We start from the raw sequence: 25,099 nt of genomic DNA on the forward strand, positions 1-25,099 counted from the left end.
TGGGGGAGGGGAAGCCAGTGGAGGGATTGGCAGAGAGGAGCAGCAGTCATGGATCGGTTAGTGAGGTGTATAAGTAATTTGCTACCAAAAAATACAGTTTGCTACAACAAGTGCCAGAAAAGGTCTGGAAGTGGATAGGCAACCCAGTGGTGCCTTGCAGACCTGGGGTCCCCGGTATGACCCCTCGTGGAGACACTAACTGCATGGAGTTTGCATGTACTCCCTGTGTTTTGCTTGGGTTTCTTCCAGGTGCTCCTTCCATAGAACTAAGATATACACTCTTAGGTTAATTGGCTCTAGTATGTGTCCCCGAAGAAGTACGCAGCAAGTGAAGGCAATGATGACTCTATAGCTGCAACTGTTTCTGAAGGTCAAATAGTTCTTGAAATGTAGGAGTTGAAAGTGATCTTCCATATCTGGTCCTGTCTGTCTGTTGTGGCCCCTGGAGATCCCCCCTGGGCCTGGCGGGGCATTGCTGCTACTTGGAGCTCCCCAATGAAAGGAGAACTGCCAGTCACCCGAGCACGGTAGCCTGTAGTACAGCACCCTCTAGCGGCAGAATATGATATCTACACGAGATTTGTCAACTCACGGTTTGCCGTTTGCCTTGCAGCTGATGATTGTACCGGACCTGGTCCCGGCGCTGACCTCAGCAGAACAGCGAGTCGCCAACTCCCTGAAATGGCGCAGCCATGAGAAGCTGCTGCAGAAGTTCTCCTGCCTCCCGCACATCATTTCCAGCGATCAGATCTATTATCGGTTCCTGCACAGAATGTTCTCTATCATCTTATCCAACGTAAGAGGGATCTTCTGTATACACTGAAATAATGTACTGAATGGTCACTCCGCTCTGAGGTCCTGAGTCTGCATACGTGCCCATTATGAGGGGTTCCCACCATCCCTGTGCTGAGTTCCCGGGTCTGTACACCCGCTGTGCCCATTATGAGAGGTTCCCACCATCCCTGTGCTGAGTTCCCGGGTCTGTACACCCGCTGTGCCCATTATGAGGGGTTCCCACCATCCCTGTGCTGAGTTCCCGGGTCTGTACACCCGCTGTGCCCATTATGAGGGGTTCCCACCATCCCTGTGCTGAGTTCCCGGGTCTGTACACCCGCTGTGCCCATTATGAGGGGTTCCCACCATCCCTGTGCTGAGTTCCCGGGTCTGTACACCCGCTGTGCCCATTATGAGGGGTTCCCACCATCCCTGTGCTGAGTTCCCGGGTCTGTACACCCGCTGTGCCCATTATGAGGGGTTCCCACCATCCCTGTGCTGAGTTCCCGGGTCTGTACACCTGCTGTGCCCATTATGAGGGGTTCCCACCATCCCTGTGCTAAGTTCCTGGGTCTGTACACCCGCTGTGCCCATTATGAGGGGTTCCCACCATCCCTGTGCTGAGTTCCCAGGTCTGTACATCCGCTGTGCCCACTATGAGGGGGCCCCCGCTCCAGGTCTTGAATGGGTTTTTATGGGGCCTAACTGTATGACGGTTCCTGACCCCATGTTAAGGATGCATATTGTAGAACATTGAGGTGCTCTCCTCCAATAAACACCTTGAAGGGAATATATAATGTCTTTTTTTTTTTTATTATAATATTTTTAGTCATGTAAATGAAATGTAAATATGACACATTCTTGTATCCAGCCAGCAGGTGGCGCTCTAGGCTCTTTTTCACATGTTTTCCAATTTCCTCTGTTCTCTTTACATTGATAACTAGCGTATTGGAGTGTGATGGTAAAAATAGATCTCTGTTTCCAGAACGTGTTACCGGTGCAGAAAGCGGCAAGCCGGACGCTGTGTATATTCCTGCGCTACAACCGGAAACAGGAGCAGAGGCACGAGATCATCCAGAAGATGGTGGAACGTACGTGAAAAAAATTCGACTTTTCTTTTTTTTTACAAGGTTATAGAAGTTCGGAGCCCTTTCTGGAGAGCCGGTCCGGCTCATGCAAAGCTTGTGCAGGGGTGCAACTCCACCTGGGCAGAGGTTGGAGGGGGGTGGGGGGACCCCAGGAATTCTCCGCCCATTTATTCACCATATATGGAATAAAACATCAGTAATGAGGTCCTGGTGGGACCGCGGACCTTCCATACACCTGACCACCAAGTGCGGCTGCGTTTCTTGCTCTTGGTCATAACGGTTCTGTTGCGTTGGCAGGGCGTTTTTTTTTTTTTTTTTTTTTAGAATGGAAACACGCCATGCATGCGTTTTGTCGCGTGTTTTTGCGCTCCAATTAAAAATTAAAAAAATGATAATAGTAATAATATAGGAATAAATAAATGTAAAATACACAAAAAATTAAAAATCATCATAAATAATTAAAATTAATTAATAATAATAATGCAGTAATAAATAATAATTCAGCTCTAACCTTAAAAAAATATGAAATATTTTTTTATTATTATTAATAATAATAATAATAATAATAAGAAGAATAATAATATAACAATGAACACCCAGACTCAAACAAAAAAAACATTAATAATAATAATAATAAGAATAATAATATGAATATGAATAATAATAATAATTTATTTTGTGTAATAATAAATTAATAATTAATAATAATAATTTATTTTGTGTAATAAATGAATAATTAATCATTTATTTTGTGTTATGGTAAAAGGGGTGTTCCAGCCTAAAAAAAATTTTTTTAAAAAGTCAGCAGCTACAAACACCGTAGCTGCTAACTTTTAATAAGGACACTTACCTGTCCAGGGCACCCACGATGTCAAAGCCCCCCCCCCCTCCGAGGCCGATACCTCCCTCATATTGTGTCCCGGCGCCGCCATCCTCACTAAAGGAGCCATGGAGGCTTCACCGCCCGTTTCCTACTGTGCATACACAAATCTGTGTGAATGGACCTGTTGTGTTCTGGGACACACGCATGTCCCAGAAGGTAACGGGGGCCTGCTCGCCGAAGAGGAGGATGCGCCGCGGAATAGGAAGAGGCAGATTAGGAAAACTGCCTAGCAACAGGGGTTTCTGGTAAGTTAAAAAAAAAAAAATTTCAATTTTTATTTATTTATTTATTTTTTAAGAATATTAATGCTAGTTTTATTTTTAGGGTGGCCCTCCGCTAACGTTTAGTTATTTATTATTATTATTTTTTTTTTAAGGGGTAACGGTTAAAGTTAAGGGTTAATTATTTAGTATTCATTTATTGAATTCATTTAATTTTTTATTTATGATTTTTATTAATTCGTGTATTTATTTTACATTTATTTATTCATTTATTATTATTCATATAGTAATACATCAAAAAAAAAATTTAAAATAAAATAATAATAAATAACCCTAACCCCCAACTCTTAACCCTAACCTAAACTGAACTCGAACCCCTTACCCTAACAAAAAAAAACATTATATTATATTATTATTTTTTTCCAGCCTTTCTTACCTTGTCCCTCTTATGTTCCAGAACTGGGTCAGGGGAAGAGCTACTGGAGCCGGCAGAGGTTCCTGGACACCTGCGAATATATCATGGAGTTCTTCTCCAAGTCCTTCTTCTGCAAATACTTTTACCTCTCTGTCCTGGAGCTGACCAGCGATCCGATCGCCAATGTTAGGTAAGAGTAGGAAAAAAAAAACCGATCGTATAGAAATCTGTGTGCGCACGTTCACCACCGGAGAGATACCTACCCATCTGTGCATGGTCCCAGGAACTGACCCAGAACCATCTCCATCATCGGTTCGATCGTATGTGGAGGCTTTTTCTATCTGCTGCTCTACAATGTGCTCTTGGCCACTTCACCTTCGGAAGATTTACCCCCCCCCTCCCATCTTAATGACCAGGCTTTTTTTCTTTTTTTTTTTTCGCGATACGGCACTGCGTCAATTAAACTGACAATTGTGTGCCCGTGTGACGCTGTACAAAAAATAAAATTTCTGTCCTTTCTTGCCCACAAACAGAGCGTTCTTTTGGCGGTATTTGATCACCTCTGCGGTTTTAATTATTTGCGCTATAAAACAAAATAAAAAATAGCGACAATTATATTTATTATATATATATTATTCTATATTATATTATATTATATTATTATAGATTATTATATTATATGTGCTATAAAACATCTGATAAAAATTTTAAAAAAAAATCTAATTTCTTCAGTAATTTAGGCCAATGTGTATTCTGCTACGTTTTTGGTAAAAAAAAAAAAGAAAAAGAAAAAAAAGAAGTGATCTTTTGCGTTTAAAAAAAAAAAAAATAGTTTACTTCCGCCCTAGACTGGAAGTGATGTCATGACGTCACCGGTAAAAACGGTAAGGGGTGGGGGACATCCCCTCCAGCTGGTTCTAAAAGCGATCCGGATAAATAAAATTGATGTATTTTTTTTCCCCCACAAATAGTTTTCTTTCGGTGGTATTTGATCACCTCTGCGGTTTTTATTTTTAGCGTTAAAAACAAAAAAAAGCGTCAATTTAGAAAAAAGTTATTATTTTTTTTTTACTTTCTAAAACATCCAATCAAAAAATGTAAAAAAAATAAAAAATGTCTTAAGTAATTTAGGCCGATATGTATTCTGCTACATGTTTTTGGTAAAAAAAAAAAAAAAAAAAAGTGATCTTCTTTTGTGAAAAAAAATTAAATAAATAGTTTTCTTCCATCCTAGACTGGAAGTGATGTCATGACATCGCTCCGGTCCTCCAAGACCATAGAGGGGATCACCTCTGGTTTTTATTTTTGGCGTTGAAAACAAAAAAAGAGCGACAATTTTGAAAAAAAAAAAAAAATCATTTTTTTTTACTCTCTGCTATAAAACATCCAATCAAAAAATGTAAAAAAAAAATCGAATTTCTTCATAATTTTAAGCTGATATTTATTCTTTTATAATTTATATTTATTTATATTAATATTTTTGGTAAAAAAAAAAAAAAAAGAAAAAGTGATCTTTTGGGTTTAAAAAAAAATAAAAAAAAAGTTTACTTCTGCCCTAGACTGGAAGTGATGTCATGACGTTGCTCCGGTCCTCCAAGATCATAGAGGTGAGGAGAGACGATCTCTGTTCACCTCTATGGCCAGTCGTGCAAAACAGTTGGATCGTTTTTTTCCGGGCTCGCCGGTAAGACCGGTACGGGGTGGGGGACACCCCCTCCAGCTGGTTCTAAAAGCGATCTGGATAAATAAAATGTATCTCTTTTTTTTTCCCCCACAAATTGTTTTCTTACGGTGGTATTTCATCACCTCTGCAGTTTTTATTTTTGCTGTTAAAAACAAAAAAGAGCGACAATTTTGAAAAAAAAAATAAAAATAAAAAAAAAAATATATATATATATATATATATATATATATATATATATATATATATATATATATATATATATATATATATATATATATATTTTTTTTTTTTTTTACTTTCTGCTATAAAACATCCAATCAAAAAATGTAAAAAAAAAAATAATTAAATTTTTTCCGTAATTTAGGCCATAATGTATTCTGCTACATGTTTTGGTAAAAAAAATAAAAATAAAATCTTTTGCGTTAAAAAAAAAAAAAAAACTCTGTTTACTTCCTCCCTAGACTGGAAGTGATGTTATGACGTCGCTCCGGTCCTCCAAGATCATAGAGGGGAGGAGAGACCATCTCTGTTCACCTCTGCGTTATTTTGTATTTTTGGCGTTAAAAACAAAAAAAGAGCGACAATTTTGAAAAAAAATTTACTTGTTGCTACAATAAATATCCCCAAAGAATATATTTAAAAAAAAACTCTGTTTCTTCCTCAGTTTAGGCCGATATGTATTCTTCTACATATTTTTGGTGAAAAAAAAAATTGCAATAAGCGTTAATTGCGCAAAAGTTATTGCATGTACAAAATAGGGGATAGATTTATGGCATTTTTATTATATATTTTTTTTATTAGTAATGGCGGCGATCTGCGATTTTTATCGTGACTGCGACATTGCGGCGGACACATCGGACACTATTTTGACACTATTTTGGGACCATTGTCATTTATACAGCGATCAGTGCTATAAAAATGCGTGTGTGTAACTGTTCATCCATCTAAACGGCATGTGAATTCATTCTGTGTGAACGGAGCAAAATCAAAATGTATTTATCTGTATTCACTACAATTCAAATTTGTGAACACGAAAAAATACCACATTATGGCCACTAGATGGCGATGACTATCATAAAAAAATTGTATATGCTCATCAGCACCATCTAGTGGCCATAATGAGTTTAACATGAAAAAATACCACATTATGGCCACTAGATGGCGATGACTATCATAAAAAAATTGTATATGCTCACCAGCACCATCTTGTGGCCATAATGAGTTTAACATTAAAAAAATACCACATTATGGCCACTAGATGGGGATGACCATCATAAAAAAAATTGTATACGCTCATCAGCACCATCTAGTGGCCATAATGAGTTTAACATGAAAAAATACCACATTATGGCCACTAGATGGCGATGACTATCCTAAAAAAATTGTATACGCTCATCAGCACCATCTAGTGGCCATAATGAGTTTAACACAAAAAATACCACATTATGGGCACTAGATGGCGCTGACTGTCATTAAAAAAATAATTGTATACACTCATCAGTGCCATCTTGTGGCCATAATGAGTTTAACACAAAAAAAACACATTATGGCCACTAGATGGTGCTGACCATCATGCAAAAAAATAAAAATTGTATACGCTCATCAGCGCTATCTAGTGGCCATAATGAGTTTAACAGGAAAAAATACCACATTATGGCACCTAGATGGTGATGACTATCATTAAAAAAAAATTATATACACTCATCAGCACCATCATAATGAGTTTTTTCCACATTCACACATTTTGATTAGACCAGTGGTCTCCAAACTGTGGCCTGGGGTGCCAGATGCAGCCCTTTGCTTGCTTTTATCCAGCCCTTGGCCCTAGTTCCTCCCAGTGACACCAAGTATGGGGCACAATTCCTCCCAATGACACAAACATTATGGCCACTAGATGGCGCTGACTATCATAAAAAAAATTGTATACGATCATCAGCACCATCTAGTGGCCATAATGAGTTTAACAGGAAAAAATACCACATTATGGCCACTAGATGGCAATGACTATCATAAAAATAATTGTATACACTCATCAGCACCATCTAGTGGCCATAATGAGTTTAACACAAAAAAAAACACATTATGGGGACTATATGAGGATGACTCTCATAAAAAAAATTGTATACGCTCTTTAGCGCCGTCTAGTGGCCATAATGAGTTTAACACGAAAAAATACCACATTATGGGCACTAGAGGGCAATGACTATCATAAAAATAATTGTATACACTCATCAGCACCATCTAGTGGCCATAATGAGTTTAACACGAAAAAATACCACATTATGGCCACTAGATGGCACTGACCATCATGCAAAAAAAAAAAAAAATTGTATACGCTCATCAGCACCATCTAGTGGCCATAATGAGTTTTTTCCACATTCACACATTTTGAATTGATTAGACCAGTGGTCTCCAAACTGTGGCCCGGTGGGGAAGGGGGGGGGGGGCAGATGCGGTCCTTTGCTTGCTTTTATCCGGCCCTTGGCCCTATTTCCTCCCACTGACACCAAGAATGGGGCACAATTCCTCCCAATGACACAAACAGTGGGGCCCGATAACATCAGTGATGGGCCACAATTCCTCCCAGTTAGACCAATAATGGGGCACAATTACTCTCACTGAAACAAACCGACAATGGGGCATTATTTTTTCCCACTGGCCACAGTCCGGCCCTCCTAATGTCTGAAGGACCGTAAACTGGCCCTTTGTTTAGAAAGTTTGGAGACACCTGGATTAGACTGAAAGAAATCGAATGACCCCCCCTCCCCCCATAAACACAAGACCGTCCATCAATGGACAACTCCTTGTGTCTACGGGCTGCTTAAAGAAGGCCTCCAGCCCCAGATAGCGTTGTCACATTGGGAAATAACTTGGGTTGTGCCGATACTAAGCATTCGTACTCATACTCGATTACTCGTACATGTGCTTAAAAAAACAAAAAAGATTGGAATCCATGCGTTCAGTGCCCTGAATGTAGATTAGGGGGGCCGAGGGCATGAATTAAGGGGGTGGCGCCCTTGTGCCCTCTATGGAGCGGCCGGCACTGTGACAACGCTATCTGGGGCTGGAGGCCTTCTTTAAGCAGCCCGTAGACACAAGGAGTTGTCCATTGACGGACGGTCTTGTGTACCTGACCGGAAGTATTGGTACTCGCCGGTAAAAAAAAAACGGTATCGGCGCAACCCTAGAAATATCTGTCACCAGAACCCGATCCTAACTGCAGTTATTTTCAGACAATAATGTAGAACGATTGCCCAGACCTCCATGTTCGATCCGCCGCTCTCTATTACAATGTATCTCCTCCCTCCTCCTAGGATGAAGGTTTGTTACATGATGCCAAAGCTGAAGTCCACCCTGAAGCTTCCGGCGGATAAACATTTGTTGCAGCAGCTGGAATTGTGCGTCCGGAAACTTCTGTGCCAGGAGAAGGACAGAGACGTCCTGGCGGTGGTGAAGAGGGTGAGTGAGATGATCTCCACTGCGTCTTACAATGCAGATCGGATCTATTATAGTCTATCAGAAGTTCATAGAGTAGATCAGTGATGGCAAACCTCGGCACCCCAGATGTTTTGAAACGACATTTCCCATGATGGTCATGCACTCTGCAGTGTAGTTGAGCATCATCGGAAACGTTGTTCCAAAACAAGGGACCAAAAGTAATTGGACAATTGAATGAAAAGCTGTTTCATGGACAGGTGTGGGCTACTCCATTATTTTTTCATCAAACAGGTAAAAGGTCTGGAGTTGATTCTAAGTGTGGTATTTGCATTTGGAATTTGTTGCTGTAAAGCTACATCATGCGTTCAAAGGAGCGGTCCATGCAAGTGAAAAGGGCCATTGTAAGGCTTCAAAAATGAAACAAATATATCAGAGAGATAGCAGCAACATTAGGAGTGGCCAAATCAACAGTTTGGTACATTCTGAGGAAAGAAGAACACACTGGTGAGCTCAACAACATAAAAAGGCCTGGACGTCTATGGACATCCACAGTGGTGGATGATCGCAAGATCCTCTCTATGGTAAAGAAAAACCCATACACAACATCCAGACATGTGAAGGACACTCTCCAGGAGATGGGGACAAGTGAAGGACACTGCCCAGGAGGTGGAGACAAGTGAAAGACACTCTCCAGGAGGTGGAGACAAGTGAAGGACGCTCTCCAGGAGGTGGAGACAAGTGAAGGACACTCTCCAGGAGGTGGAGACAAGTGAAGGACGCTCTCCAGGAGGTGGAGACAAGTGAAAGACACTCTCCAGGAGGTGGAGACAAGTGAAGGACACTCTCCAGGAGGTGGAGACAAGTGAAGGACACTCTCTCCAGGAGGTGGAGACAAGTGAAGGACACTCTCTCCAGGAGGTGGAGACAAGTGAAGGACGCTCTCCAGGAGGTGGAGACAAGTGAAGGACACTCTCCAGGAGGTGGAGACAAGTGAAGTGCACTCTCCGGGAGGTGGAGACAAGTGAAGGACACTCTCCGGGAGGTGGAGACAAGCGAAGGACACTCTCCAGGAGGTGGAGACAAGTGAAGGACACTCTCCGGGAGGTGGAGACAAGTGAAGGACACTCTCCAGGAGGTGGAGACAAGTGAAGGACATGAGGTGGAGACAAGCGAAGGACACTCTCCGGGAGGTGGAGACAAGTGAAGGACACTCTCCAGGAGGTGGAGACAAGTGAAGGACACGAGGTGGAGACAAGCGAAGGACACTCTCCGGGAGGTGGAGACAAGCGAAGGACACTCTCCAGGAGGTGGAGACAAGTGAAGGACACTCTCCGGGAGGTGGAGACAAGTGAAGGACACTCTCCAGGAGGTGGAGACAAGTGAAGGACACGAGGTGGAGACAAGCGAAGGACACTCTCCGGGAGGTGGAGACAAGCAAAGCACACTCTCCGGGAGGTGGAGAAAAGCGAAGGACACTCTCCGGGAGGTGGAGACAAGTGAAGGACACTCTCCAGGAGGTGGAGACAAGTAAAGGACACTGTCCAGGAGGTGGAGACAAGTGAAGGACACTCTCCGGGAGGTGAAGACAAGTGAAGGACACGAGGTGGAGACAAGCGAAGGACACTCTCCGGGAGGTGGAGACAAGCGAAGGACACTCTCCGGGAGGTGGAGAAAAGCGAAGGACACTCTCCGGGAGGTGGAGACAAGTGAAGGACACTCTCCGGGAGGTGGAGACAAGTAAAGGACACTGTCCAGGAGGTGGAGACAAGCGAAGGACACTCTCCAGGAGGTGGAGACAAGCGAAGGACACTCTCCAGGAGGTGGAGACAAGTGAAGGACACTGTCCAGGAGGTGGAGACAAGTGAAGGACACTGTTCAGGAGGTGGAGACAAGTGAAGGACACTGTTCAGGAGGTGGAGACAAGTGAAGGACACTCTCCGGGAGGTGAAGACAAGCGAAGGACACTCTCCGGGAGGTGGAGACAAGCGAAGGACACTCTCCGGGAGGTGGAGACAAGCGAAGGACACTCTCCGGGAGGTGGAGACAAGCGAAGGACACTCTCCGGGAGGTGGAGACAAGCGAAGGACACTCTCCGGGAGGTGGAGACAAGTGAAGGACACTCTCCAGGAGGTGGAGACAAGTGAAGGACACTCTCCGGGAGGTGGAGACAAGTGAAGGACACTCTCCGGGAGGTGGAGACAAGTGAAGGACACTCCCTGGGAGGTGGAGACAAGTGAAGGACACTCTCCGGGAGGTGGAGACAAGTGAAGGACACTCTCCGGGAGGTGGAGACAAGCGAAGGACACTCTCCGGGAGGTGGAGACAAGTGAAGGACACTCTCCGGGAGGTGGAGATAAGTGAAGGACACTCTCCGGGAGGTGGAGATAAGTGAAGGACACTCTCCGGGAGGTGGAGAAAAGCGAAGGACACTCTCCAGGAGGTGGAGATAAGTGAAGGACACTCTCCGGGAGGTGGAGAAAAGCGAAGGACACTCTCCAGGAGGTGGAGATAAGTGAAGGACACTCTCCGGGAGGTGGGCGTATCATTGTCAAAGTCTACAATCAAGAGAAGACTTCACAAGAGCAAATACAGAGGGTTCACCACAAGGTGCAAACCATTCATAAGCCTGAAGAATAGAAAAAACAGATTTAAACGTTGCAAAAAAAATCTAAAAAAGCCAGACCAGTCCTGGAAAAGCATTCTTTGGATGGATTAAACTAAGATTAATCTGTACCAGAATGATGGGAAGAAAAAAGTGTTGAGAAGGCTTGGAAAAGCTCATGATACAAAGCACGCAACGTCATCTGTGGTCACATGGTGGAGCTTGCAGTGTGATGAGATGGGCATGCTTGGCTTCCAGTGGCACTGGGTCATTGGTGGTTCTTGATGATGTGACAGAAGCAGCCGGATGAATTCTGCAGTGTTTAGAGATATACTGTCAGCCCAGATTCAGCCAATGATTGGACGGCGCTTCACAGCACAGATGGACAATGATCCAAAACACGCGGCAAAAGCAACCCAGGAGCTTTTGAATGAAAAGAAGTGGAATATTCTGCAATGGCCGAGTCAATCACCTGATTTCAACCCAACTGAGCATTTCACTTGCTGAAGGCAAAGCTAAAGTCAGAAAGACCCACAAAGAACGACTGAAGACGGCTGCAGGTAGAGCCGGGCAAAGCATCAGAAAGGAGGAAAGCCAGTCTTTGGTGATGTCCATGGGTTCCAGGCTTCAGGCACTCATTGCCAGTAAAGGATTCCCAACAAAATATTAAAAATTAACATTTTATTTATGATTTTATTCATTTGTCCAATTACATTGAAGCTCCTGAAAATGGAGGGGACTGTGTATAAAAATGGTAGCAGTTCCTAAAATTTGTACTTGATATTTATGTTCAAACCCCTTGAATTAAAGCTGAATGTCTGAACTTCAAATTCATTTGGATTGTTTCGTTTTAATTTTATTCTGGTGGCAAAAGTATGGAAATTGTGCCTGTGCCCAAATATATATGGACCTAACTGTTGGTAGTATATTTGTTTAATTCCCCCTCCCCCATTACATATTACTGGCGGTTTTATAGAGGTGGGGGAGGTCTTCTCTAAGGTAGTTGCAAAAAATAAAAACAGAGTTTAAAAAAATGTATCCTTCTTTCTATTTGTAGACTGTTCTGGAGCTGGACCGGATGGAGATATCTATGGATGCTGTAAGGACCTCTTTATTATACTGGTGATATCCTGGGAATTATTTATGGAACCCGGAGGGTGGAAGGTGTCTGTGATGTCAAAGCCATCGGTCAGATTCTATATTTCGGGTTGGGTAGAGACGTTCTGACTGATCTTATTGATCTCCAGCTGACCAACATCTACATTACGAATGTCCTAAGCCCTCTTATGAGGCAGTAGGGGTCCAAGGGGATCACATCGGGATCCCAAAATCTGGGGGCCCTCTGAAATGAAAATTCCAACTCGCTCTCCAGGCTGAGCCCTGGCTCCACCTCTCTGACCTTCTTGGCCTTACTATTGGCCAGTGTGGTTGCCCATCACGGTGGAATGCAATTCGCATACCACCTCATAGACATGACCTACATGCCCCCGGAGCTGCACTGTTTCTGTGACAGTTGCCTAGTGGAACTTCAGGCATGTTTTACATGAACTCTGTTAAGTTACGAGTCTGATGGTACCGCATTCATTTGTAATTGCTTATGTTGTATTTGTTCCAGTTTCAGAAACGCTTCTTTGAAAAAGACTTACTGGACCAGGAGAAGGAAAGGGAGGAACATCTACTGCTGGAAATGGTACATATAAAGCACCACTGGTTAAGGTTTGCAATGTTTTAGGGAACTGTTAAGCAACACCCCCAGATGCACCCGAGGAGCACCAACTGGTCTTCACCAGAGCTCCTGATGTGGGGAAGGATTAGGAGCCCCCAATGGCTCCCTAATCTCTTTGCTGTGGGCTTGTACCAGGCCATGGCCCTCAGGATCTACCAGCCAAGGAGTGAGTGAAGACAGGATGATGTGGAGACTAATCACTGGGGATCAGCTACAGAATAGTCAGGTCGAGGCAGACGGCAATCGAGAAATTAGTCAGGTCCAGGCAGGGGACGAGGCAGGTGGCAATCAGAATAGTCAGGTCCAGGTGGGAGTCAAGGCAACCAGAAAACCAGATGATAGACAGGTGCAGGCAAGGGGAAAAGCAGGTGGCAATCAAAGGATAGCTGGGTCTAGGCATGGGTCTAGGCAGGCAGCAATCAAGAATTAGTCAGGCCCAGGCAGTAGGTGGCAATTAGGAGAATAGTTAGGTCCAGGTAGGGGTCAAGGCAAGTACAAACTAGATGAAGGCGAGATCCAGGTAGGGGTCAATGACAGGTGGCAATCAAGAGAGTAGTCGGGTTTAGGCAGGGGTCAAGGCAGTTGAAAATCAGGAGAGTAGTCAGGTCCAGGCAGGGGTCAAGGCAGGTGGCAGTCAATAGAGCAGTCAGGTCCAGGCAGGGGTTGAGGCAGGTGGCAGTCAAGAGGGTAGTCAGGTCCATCCAGCGGTCGAGGCAGGCCGCAAACAAGAGAGAACTCAGGTCCAGGCAGAGATCACGACAGGTGGCAATTAAAAATGCGGTCAGGTCCAGGCAGGTAGTGAGGCAGATGTCAAACTAGATGGCAGTGAGGTCCAGGTAGGGGTCAAGGCAGATGGCAGTCCAGAGAGTAGTCAGATCCATCCATGGGTCGAGGCAGGCAGAAAACAAGAGAGAAGTCAGGTCCAGGCAGAGATCGAGACAGGTTGCAATTAAGAATGTGATCAGGCCCAGGCAGGTGGCGACTTAAGAGAATAGTTGGATCCAGGCAGGGGCCAAGGCAAGTGGCAGTCAAGACAGTAGTCAGGTCCAGGCTGGGGTTGAGATAGGTGGCAGTCAAGACAGTAGTCAGTTCCAGACAGGGTTTGAGTCAGGTGGCAATCAAGAGGGTAGTCAGGTTCAGGCAGGGGTCAAGGCAGGTGGCAATAAAGACAGAAGTCAGGTCCAGGCAGGGGTTGAGGCAGGTGGCAGTGAAGACAGTAGTCAGGTCCAGGCAAGGGTCAAAGCAGGTGGCAATCAAGAGAGTAATTGGGACTAGGCAGGGGTCGAGGCAGGCAGCAAACAAGAGAGAGGTCAGGTCCATGCAAAGATTGAGACAGGTTGCAATTAAGAGTGTAATCAGGCCCAGGCAGGTGGCGACTAAGAGAATAGTTGGGTTCACTCAGGGTTCAAGGCAAGTGGCAGTCATGACAGTAGTCAGGTCCTGGCTGGGATTGAGATAGGTGGCAGTGAAGACAGTAGTCAGGTCCCGGCTGGGGTTGAGATAGGTGGCAGTGAAGACAGTAGTCAGGTCCAGGCAGGTGGCAATCAAGAGAGAAGTAAGGTCCAGGCAAGTGTCAAAGCAGGTGGCAATCAAGAGAGTAGTCAGGACCAGGCAAGGGTCGAGGCAGGCGACAATCAAGAGAGTAGTCAGGACCAGGCAGGCAGCAAACAAGAGAGAGGTCAGGTCCATGCAAAGATTGAGACAGGTTGCAATTAAGAGTGTGATCAGGCCCAGGCAGGTGGCGACTAAGAGAATAGTTGGGTCCACTCAGGGTTCAAGGCAAGTGGCAGTCATGACAGTAGTCAGGTCCTGGCTGGGGTTGAGATAGGTGGCAGTGAAGACAGTAGTCAGGTCCTGGCTGGGGTTGAGATAGGTGGCAGTGAAGGCAGTAGTCAGGTCCTGGCTGGGGTTGAGATAGGTGGCAGTGAAGGCAGTAGTCAGGTCCTGGCTGGGGTTGAGATAGGTGGCAGTGAAGACAGTAGTCAGGTCCTGGCTGGGGTTGAGATAGGTGGCAGTGAAGACAGTAGTCAGGTGGTCCTGGCTGGGGTTGAGATAGGTGGCAGTGAAGGCAGTAGTCAGGTCCTGGCTGGGGTTGAGATAGGTGGCAGTGAAGGCAGTAGTCAGGTCCTGGCTGGGGTTGAGATAGGTGGCAGTGAAGGCAGTAGTCAGGTCCTGGCTGGGGTTGAGATAGGTGGCAGTGAAGGCAGTAGTCAGGTCCTGGCTGGGGTTGAGATAGGTGGCAGTGAAGGCAGTAGTCGGGTCCAGGCAGGGTTCGAGGCAGGTGGCAATCTAGAGAAGTAAGGTCCAGGCAAGTGTCAAAGCAGGTGGCAATCAAAAGCGTAGTCAGGACCAGGCAAGGGTCGAGGCAGGCGACAGTCAAGAGAGTAGTCAGCTCCAGGCAGGGGTCAAGGCAGGTAGCAAACAAGAGAGAGGTCAGGTCCAGGTAAAGATTGACGCAGGTAGAAATTAAGAACGTAGTAAGGTCCAGGCAGGTGACGAGGCAAGCGACAAGCTAGAGAGCAGTCTGGTCAATCTGGGTCAGCAATGGTCAGGCCACCAGCCATAATCTGCCTGCATTGCATAGAGAAGCGCACAGACCCAATGATGATGTCAATGGGCCTAAAATGAGGTTTGTAATGAAAACAGGAAGGTTTTATTTAAAAATGTCATTATCATGTTGATGAGGGGGGAGGGGAGGAGTCGGGGGAGGCAAAATACAAGCAGATTAAACATCAGATTTATATCTTTGATAAAATAAAAGTAGCAAAGAAAAATCCGAGTTTTTCTTTGTTTTTCAGGAACAAATAGAAAAGGAAAAACAACAAAGCGAGGCTCGGTCCAGCAATGAGAAGACTTATGACCGGAAGCGTAAGTGATTGTTTGAAGGCGATACATTGGAGATGCACCAATTGCCCCAATGTTGTAAAGCGCTGCGTAAACTGTCGGCGCTATATAAATCCTGTATAATAATAATAATTTCCGCGCCGGCTCTTCCTGACTCTCTGCTTTGTTTTAGGTCGAGACAGTAAAACGGGATCGGCGTTGCCGAAAAGCCTCCCGACGGTAATCTCTGGAACCTCCTCAGGCACACAGACAGGTGAGTGAAGAGGCGTCACATGACCTCTATGACATCACTGCGATGACATCACAATGTAGAATGAGGCCTCACACTCTTCCGTCTTCCTGTATACAGTTGTCAGCAGAGAAAGCAAGAAGAGCAAGCTGATCCGGAGCCAGTCATTCAGCAGCCACGTCATGCACCCGAAACACAGCTCCCTCGACAAGACCAAGTATGACATCATGAGAGAGACACGCCTCCCTCCCCCCGAAAATACCAATCACCTGGCTGTCATGTTCAATCTCTGGCTTCAGTACTTTGAGTTACTTACCTGGAACAAGTATGCTGGACTTTTCTCTGTGTACTTGTTTCAGGTCAGTGACTTGCAGAGTGTTGAAACCCTTGGTCAGTAGAACAGCCAGGCAAGCAGGCAGTCGCCGGCCCCGTTATTTCTGTCCTTTCATCCAAAGTCAGTGTGGTGGAGCGCCGGACTCCATCCTGAATCATGATGTGACCGCAGAGGGGCTCATGAGAGGGAATGACATGAGGGCATGAGGAGAATAGTAAGGTGTAGGGACCGGTCCAAATATAAATCTTTATTTGTCACAATAAAAGCCATAGTTGGCAGCCAACGCGTTTCAGGGGTACGCACAACGCCCCCCCCCCCCTTCGTCGGGGCTTAGATTTATTGTACAGCAGGAATCGGGGGGGGGGGGGGGGGTATACATTTTTCATGAACTGTTGTTAGAAGCTCACCCAATTATTGGGAGAATTTAACTGAATGAGCTTGTAGCCCCCCGGCCAGCAACTTCTCCCACATTAATGTTCACAAGCAGGAGAAGACCGGCATCCAGTGAGCAGCAGCGCATTGTAGTCATAGCTTGTGTCTTGTGTTCAGTCTTTGCACTGATAGATGTTCTGCTAATGACTATATAATAATTCATGACTTTCCCCGGACATGAGCAGAACTATGAGAGCAAAAAGTGATCAACCCGTGCACAAATGTGTTCTGCCCCCCTGCATGTCCTTCATACCTCAGATCAGCCCCAATGCATGCACTTCAGATCTCAGATCAGCCCCCCATGCACTTCAGACCTCAGATCAGCCCCAATGCATGCACATCAAACCACAGATCAGCCCCAATGCATGCACATCAGACCTCAGATAATCCCCCAATGCATGCACATCAGACCTCAGATCAGCCCCCATGCATGCACACCAGAACTCAGATCATCCTCAATGCATGCACATCAAACATCAGATCATCCCCAATGCATGCACATCAGACCTCAGATCAGCCCCCCATGCATGCACACCAGACCTCAGATCAGCCCCCCATGCATGCACACCAGACCTCAGATCATCCTCAATGCATGCACATCAAACAGATCATCCCCAATGCATGCACATCAGACCTCAGATAATCCCCCAATGCATGCACATCAGACCTCAGATCAGCCCCCCATGCATGCACACCAGAACTCAGATCATCCTCAATGCATGCACATCAAACATCAGATCATCCTCAATGCATGCACATCAGACCTCAGATCAGCCCCCCATGCATGCACATCAGATCTCAAATCATCCCCAACGCATGAACATCAGACCTCAGATCAGCCCCCCATGCATGCACACTAGACCTCAGATCAGCCCCCCATGCATGCACACCAGACCTCAGATCATCCTCAATGCATGCACATCAAACAGATCATCCCCAATGCATGCACATCAGACCTCAGATAATCCCCCAATGCATGCACATCAGACCTCAGATAATCCCCCAATGCATGCACATCAGACCTCAGATAATCCCCCAATGCATGCACATCAGACCTCAGATAATCCCCCAATGCATGCACATCAGACCTCAGATAATCCCCCAATGCATGCACATCAGACCTCAGATCAGCCCCCCATGCATGCACACCAGAACTCAGATCATCCTCAATGCATGCACATCAAACATCAGATCATCCCCAATGCATGCACATCAGACCTCAGATCAGCCCCCCATGCATGCACACCAGACCTCAGATCAGCCCCCCATGCATGCACACCAGACCTCAGATCATCCTCAATGCATGCACATCAAACAGATCATCCCCAATGCATGCACATCAGACCTCAGATAATCCCCCAATGCATGCACATCAGACCTCAGATAATCCCCCAATGCATGCACACCAGAACTCAGATCATCCTCAATGCATGCACATCAAACATCAGATCATCCTCAATGCATGCACATCAGACCTCAGATCAGCCCCCCATGCATGCACATCAGATCTCAAATCATCCCCAACGCATGCACACTAGACCTCAGATCAGCCCCCCATGCATGCACACTAGACCTCAGATCAGCCCCCCATGCATGCACACCAGACCTCAGATCATCCTCAATGCATGCACATCAAACAGATCATCCCCAATGCATGCACATCAGACCTCAGATAATCCCCCAATGCATGCACATCAGACCTCAGATAATCCCCCAATGCATGCACATCAGACCTCAGATAATCCCCCAATGCATGCACACCAGACCTCAGATAATCCCCCAATGCATGCACACCAGACCTCAGATAATCCCCCAATGCATGCACATCAGACCTCAGATAATCCCCCAATGCATGCACATCAGACCTCAGATCAGCCCCCCATGCATGCACATCAGACCTCAGATCAGCCCCCCATGCATGCACACCAGAACTCATATCATCCTCAATGCATGCACATCAAACATCAGATCATCCCCAATGCATGCACATCAGACCTCAGATCAGCCCCCCATGCATGCACATCAGATCTCAAATCATCCCCAACGCATGAACATCAGACCTCAGATCAGCCCCCCATGCATGCACACCAGACCTCAGATCAGCCCCCCATGCATGCACACCAGACCTCAGATCATCCTCAATGCATGCACATCAAACAGATCATCCCCAATGCATGCACATCAGACCTCAGATAATCCCCCAATGCATGCACATCAGACCTCAGATAATCCCCCAATGCATGCACATCAGACCTCAGATAATCCCCCAATGCATGCACATCAGACCTCAGATAATCCCCCAATGCATGCACATCAGACCTCAGATAATCCCCCAATGCATGCACATCAGACCTCAGATCAGCCCCCCATGCATGCACATCAGACCTCAGAGAATCCCCCAATGCATGCACATCAAACATCAGATCATCCCCAATGCATGCACATCAGACCTCAGATCAGCCCCCCCATGCATGCACATCAGATCTCAAATCATCCCCAACGCATGAACATCAGACCTCAGATCAGCCCCCCATGCATGCACACTAGACCTCAGATCAGCCCCCCATGCATGCACACCAGACCTCAGATCATCCTCAATGCATGCACATCAAATAGATCATCCCCAATGCATGCACATCAGACCACAGATCATCCCCAATGCATGCACATCAGATCTTAGATCATCCCCAATGCATGCACATCAGATCTTAGATCATCCCCAATGCATGCACTTCAAACCTCAGATCATCCCCAATGCATGCACATCAGACCACAGATCAGCCCCCCATGCATGCACATCAGATCTTAGATCATCCGCAATGCATGCACATCAGACCTCAGATCACCCCCCCCCCCCCCATGCATGCACATCAGACCTCAGATCTTCTGTACAGTCACTGATGGACTTTCAGACACGTCAGGGAGGTGGAGGCTTTGCAATGGACAGACTAGTGCGCTGCCAGTCAGTCAATGGAAGTGGGTGGCAGTGAAAATGGACGGGGGGTGGCCTCTTATGCCGCGTACACGCGATTGGAAATTCGGCCAGCAAAAGACAGATGAGAGCTTTTGGTCGGAAATTGCGACCGTGAGTACGCTCCATCGGACTTGTGCTGGCCGAATTCCAGCCAGCAAAAGATTGACAGCAGGTTCTCAATTTTTCGGTCGGAAAAAGTTGTGATCGGAAATTCCGACGCGCAAAATTCCTACGCACGCTCGGAAGCAATTCATTTTCTCGTCTCGCCGTAGCGTTGCATGTCACACCGCGTTCTTGATGGTCGAATGTTCAGAGAACTCTTGTGTGACCCGCGTGTATGCAAGCCGAGCTTGAGCGGAATTCCGTCGGAAAAACCATCCAAGATTTTTCCGACCAGAATTCCGCTGGTGTGTACGCGGCGTAATAGATACACTTTCATTTTATTCACATCAGTCACAGTAATTGTTAGAGATTCTAAAGGGGATTGTACAACCGACTGCAACCGACTGCAGACTGAAATCAACGTTCGACCCTCCCCTCCCCCCCCCCCCGATCCATAATGATACAATTATTCTGGATTCTGTTTAATCTAACTGACCGTCTTTCATCTGTTATAGCAAAAGTAACTCTGTGATTGGAGTCGGGAAGAACGTTTTGCTGCCGTTTGTCGGTAAGAGAAAATAAAATGTATTTATTTTATGTACAACCTTCAACATCACATGTGGGCGTTACCTGGGGGGGTGTGTCTACATCCAAATAAGGCCGGCCTACGGCAGTCTAAATATGAATGCACAGCTATCAGATTTCAGACCTGACCTGCTCAGACACGCCCCCTCCCCTTTTCTTAGTGCTGAGGGGTGTGGCCATTACTCAGCTCCGCCATCACAGAGCACCGCAGAGAGAAAAATCTGTATTTTAAGACCTTTTTTAAGCAAAAAAAACAGCTCAAATCATATCATGGTGGTGGTACAGAACTACAGGGCCTTGAAAAAGTATTCATACCCCTTGAAATTCCCCACATTTTGTCATGTTACACCCAAAAAACGTAAATGTATTTTATTGGGATTTTATGTGATGGACCAACACAAAGTGTCACATAATTGTGAAGTGGAAGGAAAATGATAAATGATACAAATAAATATGTGAAAAGTGTGGGGGAGGGGCATTTGTATGGCGCCCCCCGGAGTCAATACTTTGTAGAACCCCCTTTCTCTACAAGTCTGTTTTGGGGGTGTCTCTACCAGCTTTGCCCATCTAGAGAGGACATTTCTGCCCATTCTTCTTCTTTGTAAAATATCTCAAGCTCTGTCAGATTGGATGGAGAGCGTCTGTGATCAGCAATTTTCAAGTCTTGCCACAGATTCTCAATGGGATTTAGGTCTGGACTGTGACTGGGCCATTCTAACACATGAATAGGCTTTGATCTAAACCATTCCATTGTAGCTCTGGCTGGATGTTTTGGGTCGTTGTCCTGCTGGAAGGTGACCCTCCGCCCCGGTCTCAAGTCTTTTGTAGACTCTAACACAGCCATTCTCAACCAGGGTTCCTCCAGAGGTTGCTAGGGGTTTCTTGAGCTGTGGCTGATGAACCACCTTTTTGATGGTGCCTACAGAGTTCAAGGTTCAGCATCACTTAGCAAAGCTCAGCAGCGTGACACCAAATATCTTTTTTGGCTGTTTATAAGGGTGGCAATCTGAGCCCCACTTTAAGGGGAACATTCTTCCTATTGCCCACCAGTATAAGGGGCATTGTTCCTATTGACCCCTGATAAATTGGTTTTAGTAAGGGTTCCTAGAGACCTGAAAATTATTTTTGGGGTTCCTCCAGGGTTACAATTTTGAGAAAGGCTGGTCTAACAGGTTTTCTTCTAAGATTGTCCTGTATTTGTCTCCATCCATCTTCCCTTCAACTCTGACCAGCTTCCCTGTCCCTACTGAAGAAAACCATCCCCACCACATGATGCTGCCACCACCATGTCTCACGGTGGGGATGGTGTGTTCAGGGGGATGGGCAGTGTTAGTTTCCCCCACACATAGCGTTTTGTTTTTAGGCCATAAAGTTGAATTTTGGTCTCCTCTGACCAGATCACCTTCTTCCACATGTTTGCTGCCCCCTCCCCCACATGGCTTCTCACAAACTACAAACAGGACTTCTTATGACTTTCTTTCTCCAATGTCTTTCTTCTTGTCACTCTTCCATAAAGGGCAGATTTGTGGAGAGACGACTAATAGTTGTCCTGTGGACAGATTCTCCCCCCTGAGCTGTGGATCTCTGCAGCTCCTCCAGAGTCACCATGGACCTCTTGGCTCTTCTCTGATGAATGCTCTCCTTGCCCGGCCCGGTCAGTTTAGGTGGACGGCCGTGTCTTGGTAGGTTTGTGGTTGTGCCCATACTCTTTCCATTTTCCAATGATGGATTGAACAGAGCTCCATGAGATGGTCAAAGCTTGGGAGATTTTATTTATAACCCAACCCTGCTTTATACTTCTCCACAACTTTATCCCTGACCTGCCTGGTGTGTTCCTTGGCCTTCATGATGCTGTTTGTTCACTAAGGTCCTCTAACAAACCCCTAAGGGCTTCACAGAACAGCTGTATTTATACTGAGATTAAATGACACACAGGTGGACTCTATTTAGTAATTAGGTGACTTCTGAAGGCAATTGGTTCCTCTAGAGTTTAGTTAGGGGTATCGGAGTAAAGGGGGCGCCATACAAATGCCCCTCCCCCACACTTTTCACATATTTATTTGTATCCTTTTCCTTCCCCTTCACAATTATGTGACACTTTGTGTTGGTCTATCACATAAAATCCCAATAAAATACATTTACGTGTTTGGATGTAACATGACAATATGGGTATGAATACTTTTTCAAGGCGCTGTATAAAGTGATGAGAGGGTGTATCTCTTTGATTGGACTATAATGTGTTGAATGGTTTATTATATATATAATGTGCTTATAAATGTGTAATATCTATATGTACTTGGGACATATAAAAGATGAAGCCGTGTCTTTCAGAGGACTCCCTTAAAGTCAGGACCAGCAGTGCCAGCGCATCTGTGGCTTTCTCCGGCGCGGCCGCAACTTCCTCCCGAGTCGCAGCGAACTCGGGTGACCAGAAAACAAACGGGAGTAAAGAAGCTCAGGCTCGGAAGCTCAGCCTGTAAGTTTTATTGTGTTGTCCTATGTAGAGTTTATTTTTTTCAGCATAAAGTTGCAATTGAAAGCAGTAATAAACTGTATAAAACAAAAATAAAAATAAAAAATAGGCTTCGTGCAGTTGAAATTATAATGTGCTAGTATGCATCACACACAGTACTAGCACATTTTGACAGGCTTGCCTAAATTTTTTCATTTCGGAATTTTCTCATTTTTAAAATTTTCGAATTTAGAATTTCTGAATTACTAATTTATGAATATCTGATTTCCGAATCTTTAAATTTCGGAAAATTCGAAATTTTTCACATTTGAAATTCAGGAATTTGAAAAGTAAGTGGGGGGGGGGGGGGGGGGTCTCTGGGAACCCCACTTACATCAGGGTTCCCAGAAAGCCCCCACTTACTTTAGAGTTCCCAGAGACCCCCCCACTTACATCAGGGTTCCCAGAGAGCCCCCCACTTACATTAGGGTCCCCAAAGAGCCCCCCTTAAATCAGGATCCCCAGAGAGCACCCCCCTTAAATCAGGGTCCCCAGAGAGCACCCCCCCTTAAATCAGGATCCCCAGAGAGCCTCTCCCTTGCATCAGGGTCCCCAGAGAGCCCCCCACTTACATCAGGGTTCCCAGAGATACTCTTCCTTACATAAGAGTCCCCAGAGAGCCTCCCCGTTGCATCAGGGTCCCCAGAGAGTCCCCCACTTCAGGGTTCCCAGAGAGTCCCCCACTTCAGGGTTCCCAGAGAGCCCCCCACTTACATCAGGGTTCCCAGAGAGCCCCCCACTTACATCAGGGTCCCCAGAGAGTCCCCCACTTCAGGGTTCCCAGAGAGCCCCCCACTTACATCAGGGTTCCCAGAGAGCCCCCCACTTACATCAGGGTTCCCAGAGAGCCCCCCACTTACATCAGGGTTCCCAGAGAGCCCCCCTTACATTAGGGTCCCCAGAGAGCCCTCCCTTAAATCAGGGTCCCCAGATAGCCTCCCCCTTAAATCAGGATCCCCAGAGAGCCTCTCCCTTGCATCAGGGTCCCCAGAGAGCCCCCCACTTACATCAGGGTTCCCAGAGATACTCTTCCTTACATAAGAGTCCCCAGAGAGCCTCCCCGTTGCATCAGGGTCCCCAGAGAGTCCCCCACTTAAGGGTTCCCAGAGAGCCCCCCACTTACATCAGGGTTCCCAGAGAGCCCCCCACTTACATCAGGGTTCCCAGAGAGCCCCCCTTACATTAGGGTCCCCAGAGAGCCCTCCCTTAAATCAGGGTCCCCAGAGAGCCTCCCCTTAAATCAGGGTCCCCAGATAGCCTCCCCCTTAAATCAGGATCCCCAGAGAGCCTCTCCCTTGCATCAGGGTCCCCAGAGAGCCCCCCACTTACATCAGGGTTCCCAGAGATACTCTTCCTTACATAAGAGTCCCCAGAGAGCCTCCCCGTTGCATCAGGGTCCCCAGAGAGTCCCCCACTTCAGGGTTCCCAGAGAGCCCCCCACTTACATCAGGGTTCCCAGAGAGCCCCCCACTTACATCAGGGTTCCCAGAGAGCCCCCCTTACATTAGGGTCCCCAGAGAGCCCTCCCTTAAATCAGGGTCCCCAGAGAGCCTCCCCTTAAATCAGGGTCCCCAGATAGCCTCCCCCTTAAATCAGGATCCCCAGAAAGCGTCTTCCTTGCATCAGGGTCCCCAGAGAGCCCCCCACTTACATCAGGGTCCCCAGAGAGCCCCCACTTACATCAGGGTCCCCAGAGACCCCCCACTTACATCAGGGTCCCCAGAGAGCCTCCCCCTTAAATCAGGATCCCCAGAGAGCCTCCCCCTTAAAATCAGGGTCCCCAGAGAGCCCCCCACTTACATCAGGGTTCCCAGAGAGCCCCCCTTACATTAGGGTCCCCAGAGAGCCCTCCCTTAAATCAGGGTCCCCAGAGAGCCTCCCCTTAAATCAGGGTCCCCAGATAGCCTCCCCCTTAAATCAGGATCCCCAGAAAGCGTCTTCCTTGCATCAGGGTCCCCAGAGAGCCCCCCACTTACATCAGGGTCCCCAGAGAGCCCCCACTTACATCAGGGTCCCCAGAGACCCCCCACTTACATCAGGGTCCCCAGAGAGCCTCCCCCTTAAATCAGGATCCCCAGAGAGCCTCCCCCTTAAAATCAGGGTCCCCAGAGAGCCCCCCACTAACATCACGGTCTCCAGAGAGCCTCCCCTCCCCTTGGGGACCTGCAGAGACTCGGGGCTATGGGCCCCAGATTCGGGGGCCATAGCCCCAAAAGCCACCCCCTAGCGACACCACTGGTTCAACATACCAATAGA

At 46.5% G+C, this 25,099-nt stretch overlaps 1 protein-coding gene across 1 annotated transcript in view; it reads left to right on the plus strand.

Annotated features, from left to right (window-relative positions):
* The window catches only part of PPP4R4 (protein phosphatase 4 regulatory subunit 4), a 153,394-nt gene that overhangs the window by 125,704 nt on the left and 2,591 nt on the right, over positions 1–25,099 (plus strand). Inside the window, 11 exon segments of the mRNA XM_077466815.1 lie at positions 614–796; positions 1,760–1,865; positions 3,424–3,571; positions 8,380–8,524; positions 12,163–12,204; positions 12,721–12,795; positions 15,630–15,699; positions 15,848–15,928; positions 16,025–16,121; positions 20,262–20,314; positions 22,663–22,807. Of these exon segments, the coding sequence (XP_077322941.1) occupies positions 614–796; positions 1,760–1,865; positions 3,424–3,571; positions 8,380–8,524; positions 12,163–12,204; positions 12,721–12,795; positions 15,630–15,699; positions 15,848–15,928; positions 16,025–16,121; positions 20,262–20,314; positions 22,663–22,807 (1,145 nt within the window).

Source organism: Lithobates pipiens, unplaced genomic scaffold (genome assembly GCF_037356315.1).
Source record: "Lithobates pipiens isolate NorthernLeopardFrog02 unplaced genomic scaffold, aLitPip1_a1.2 Scaffold_37, whole genome shotgun sequence".
Lineage (NCBI taxonomy): Eukaryota > Metazoa > Chordata > Amphibia > Anura > Ranidae > Lithobates > Lithobates pipiens.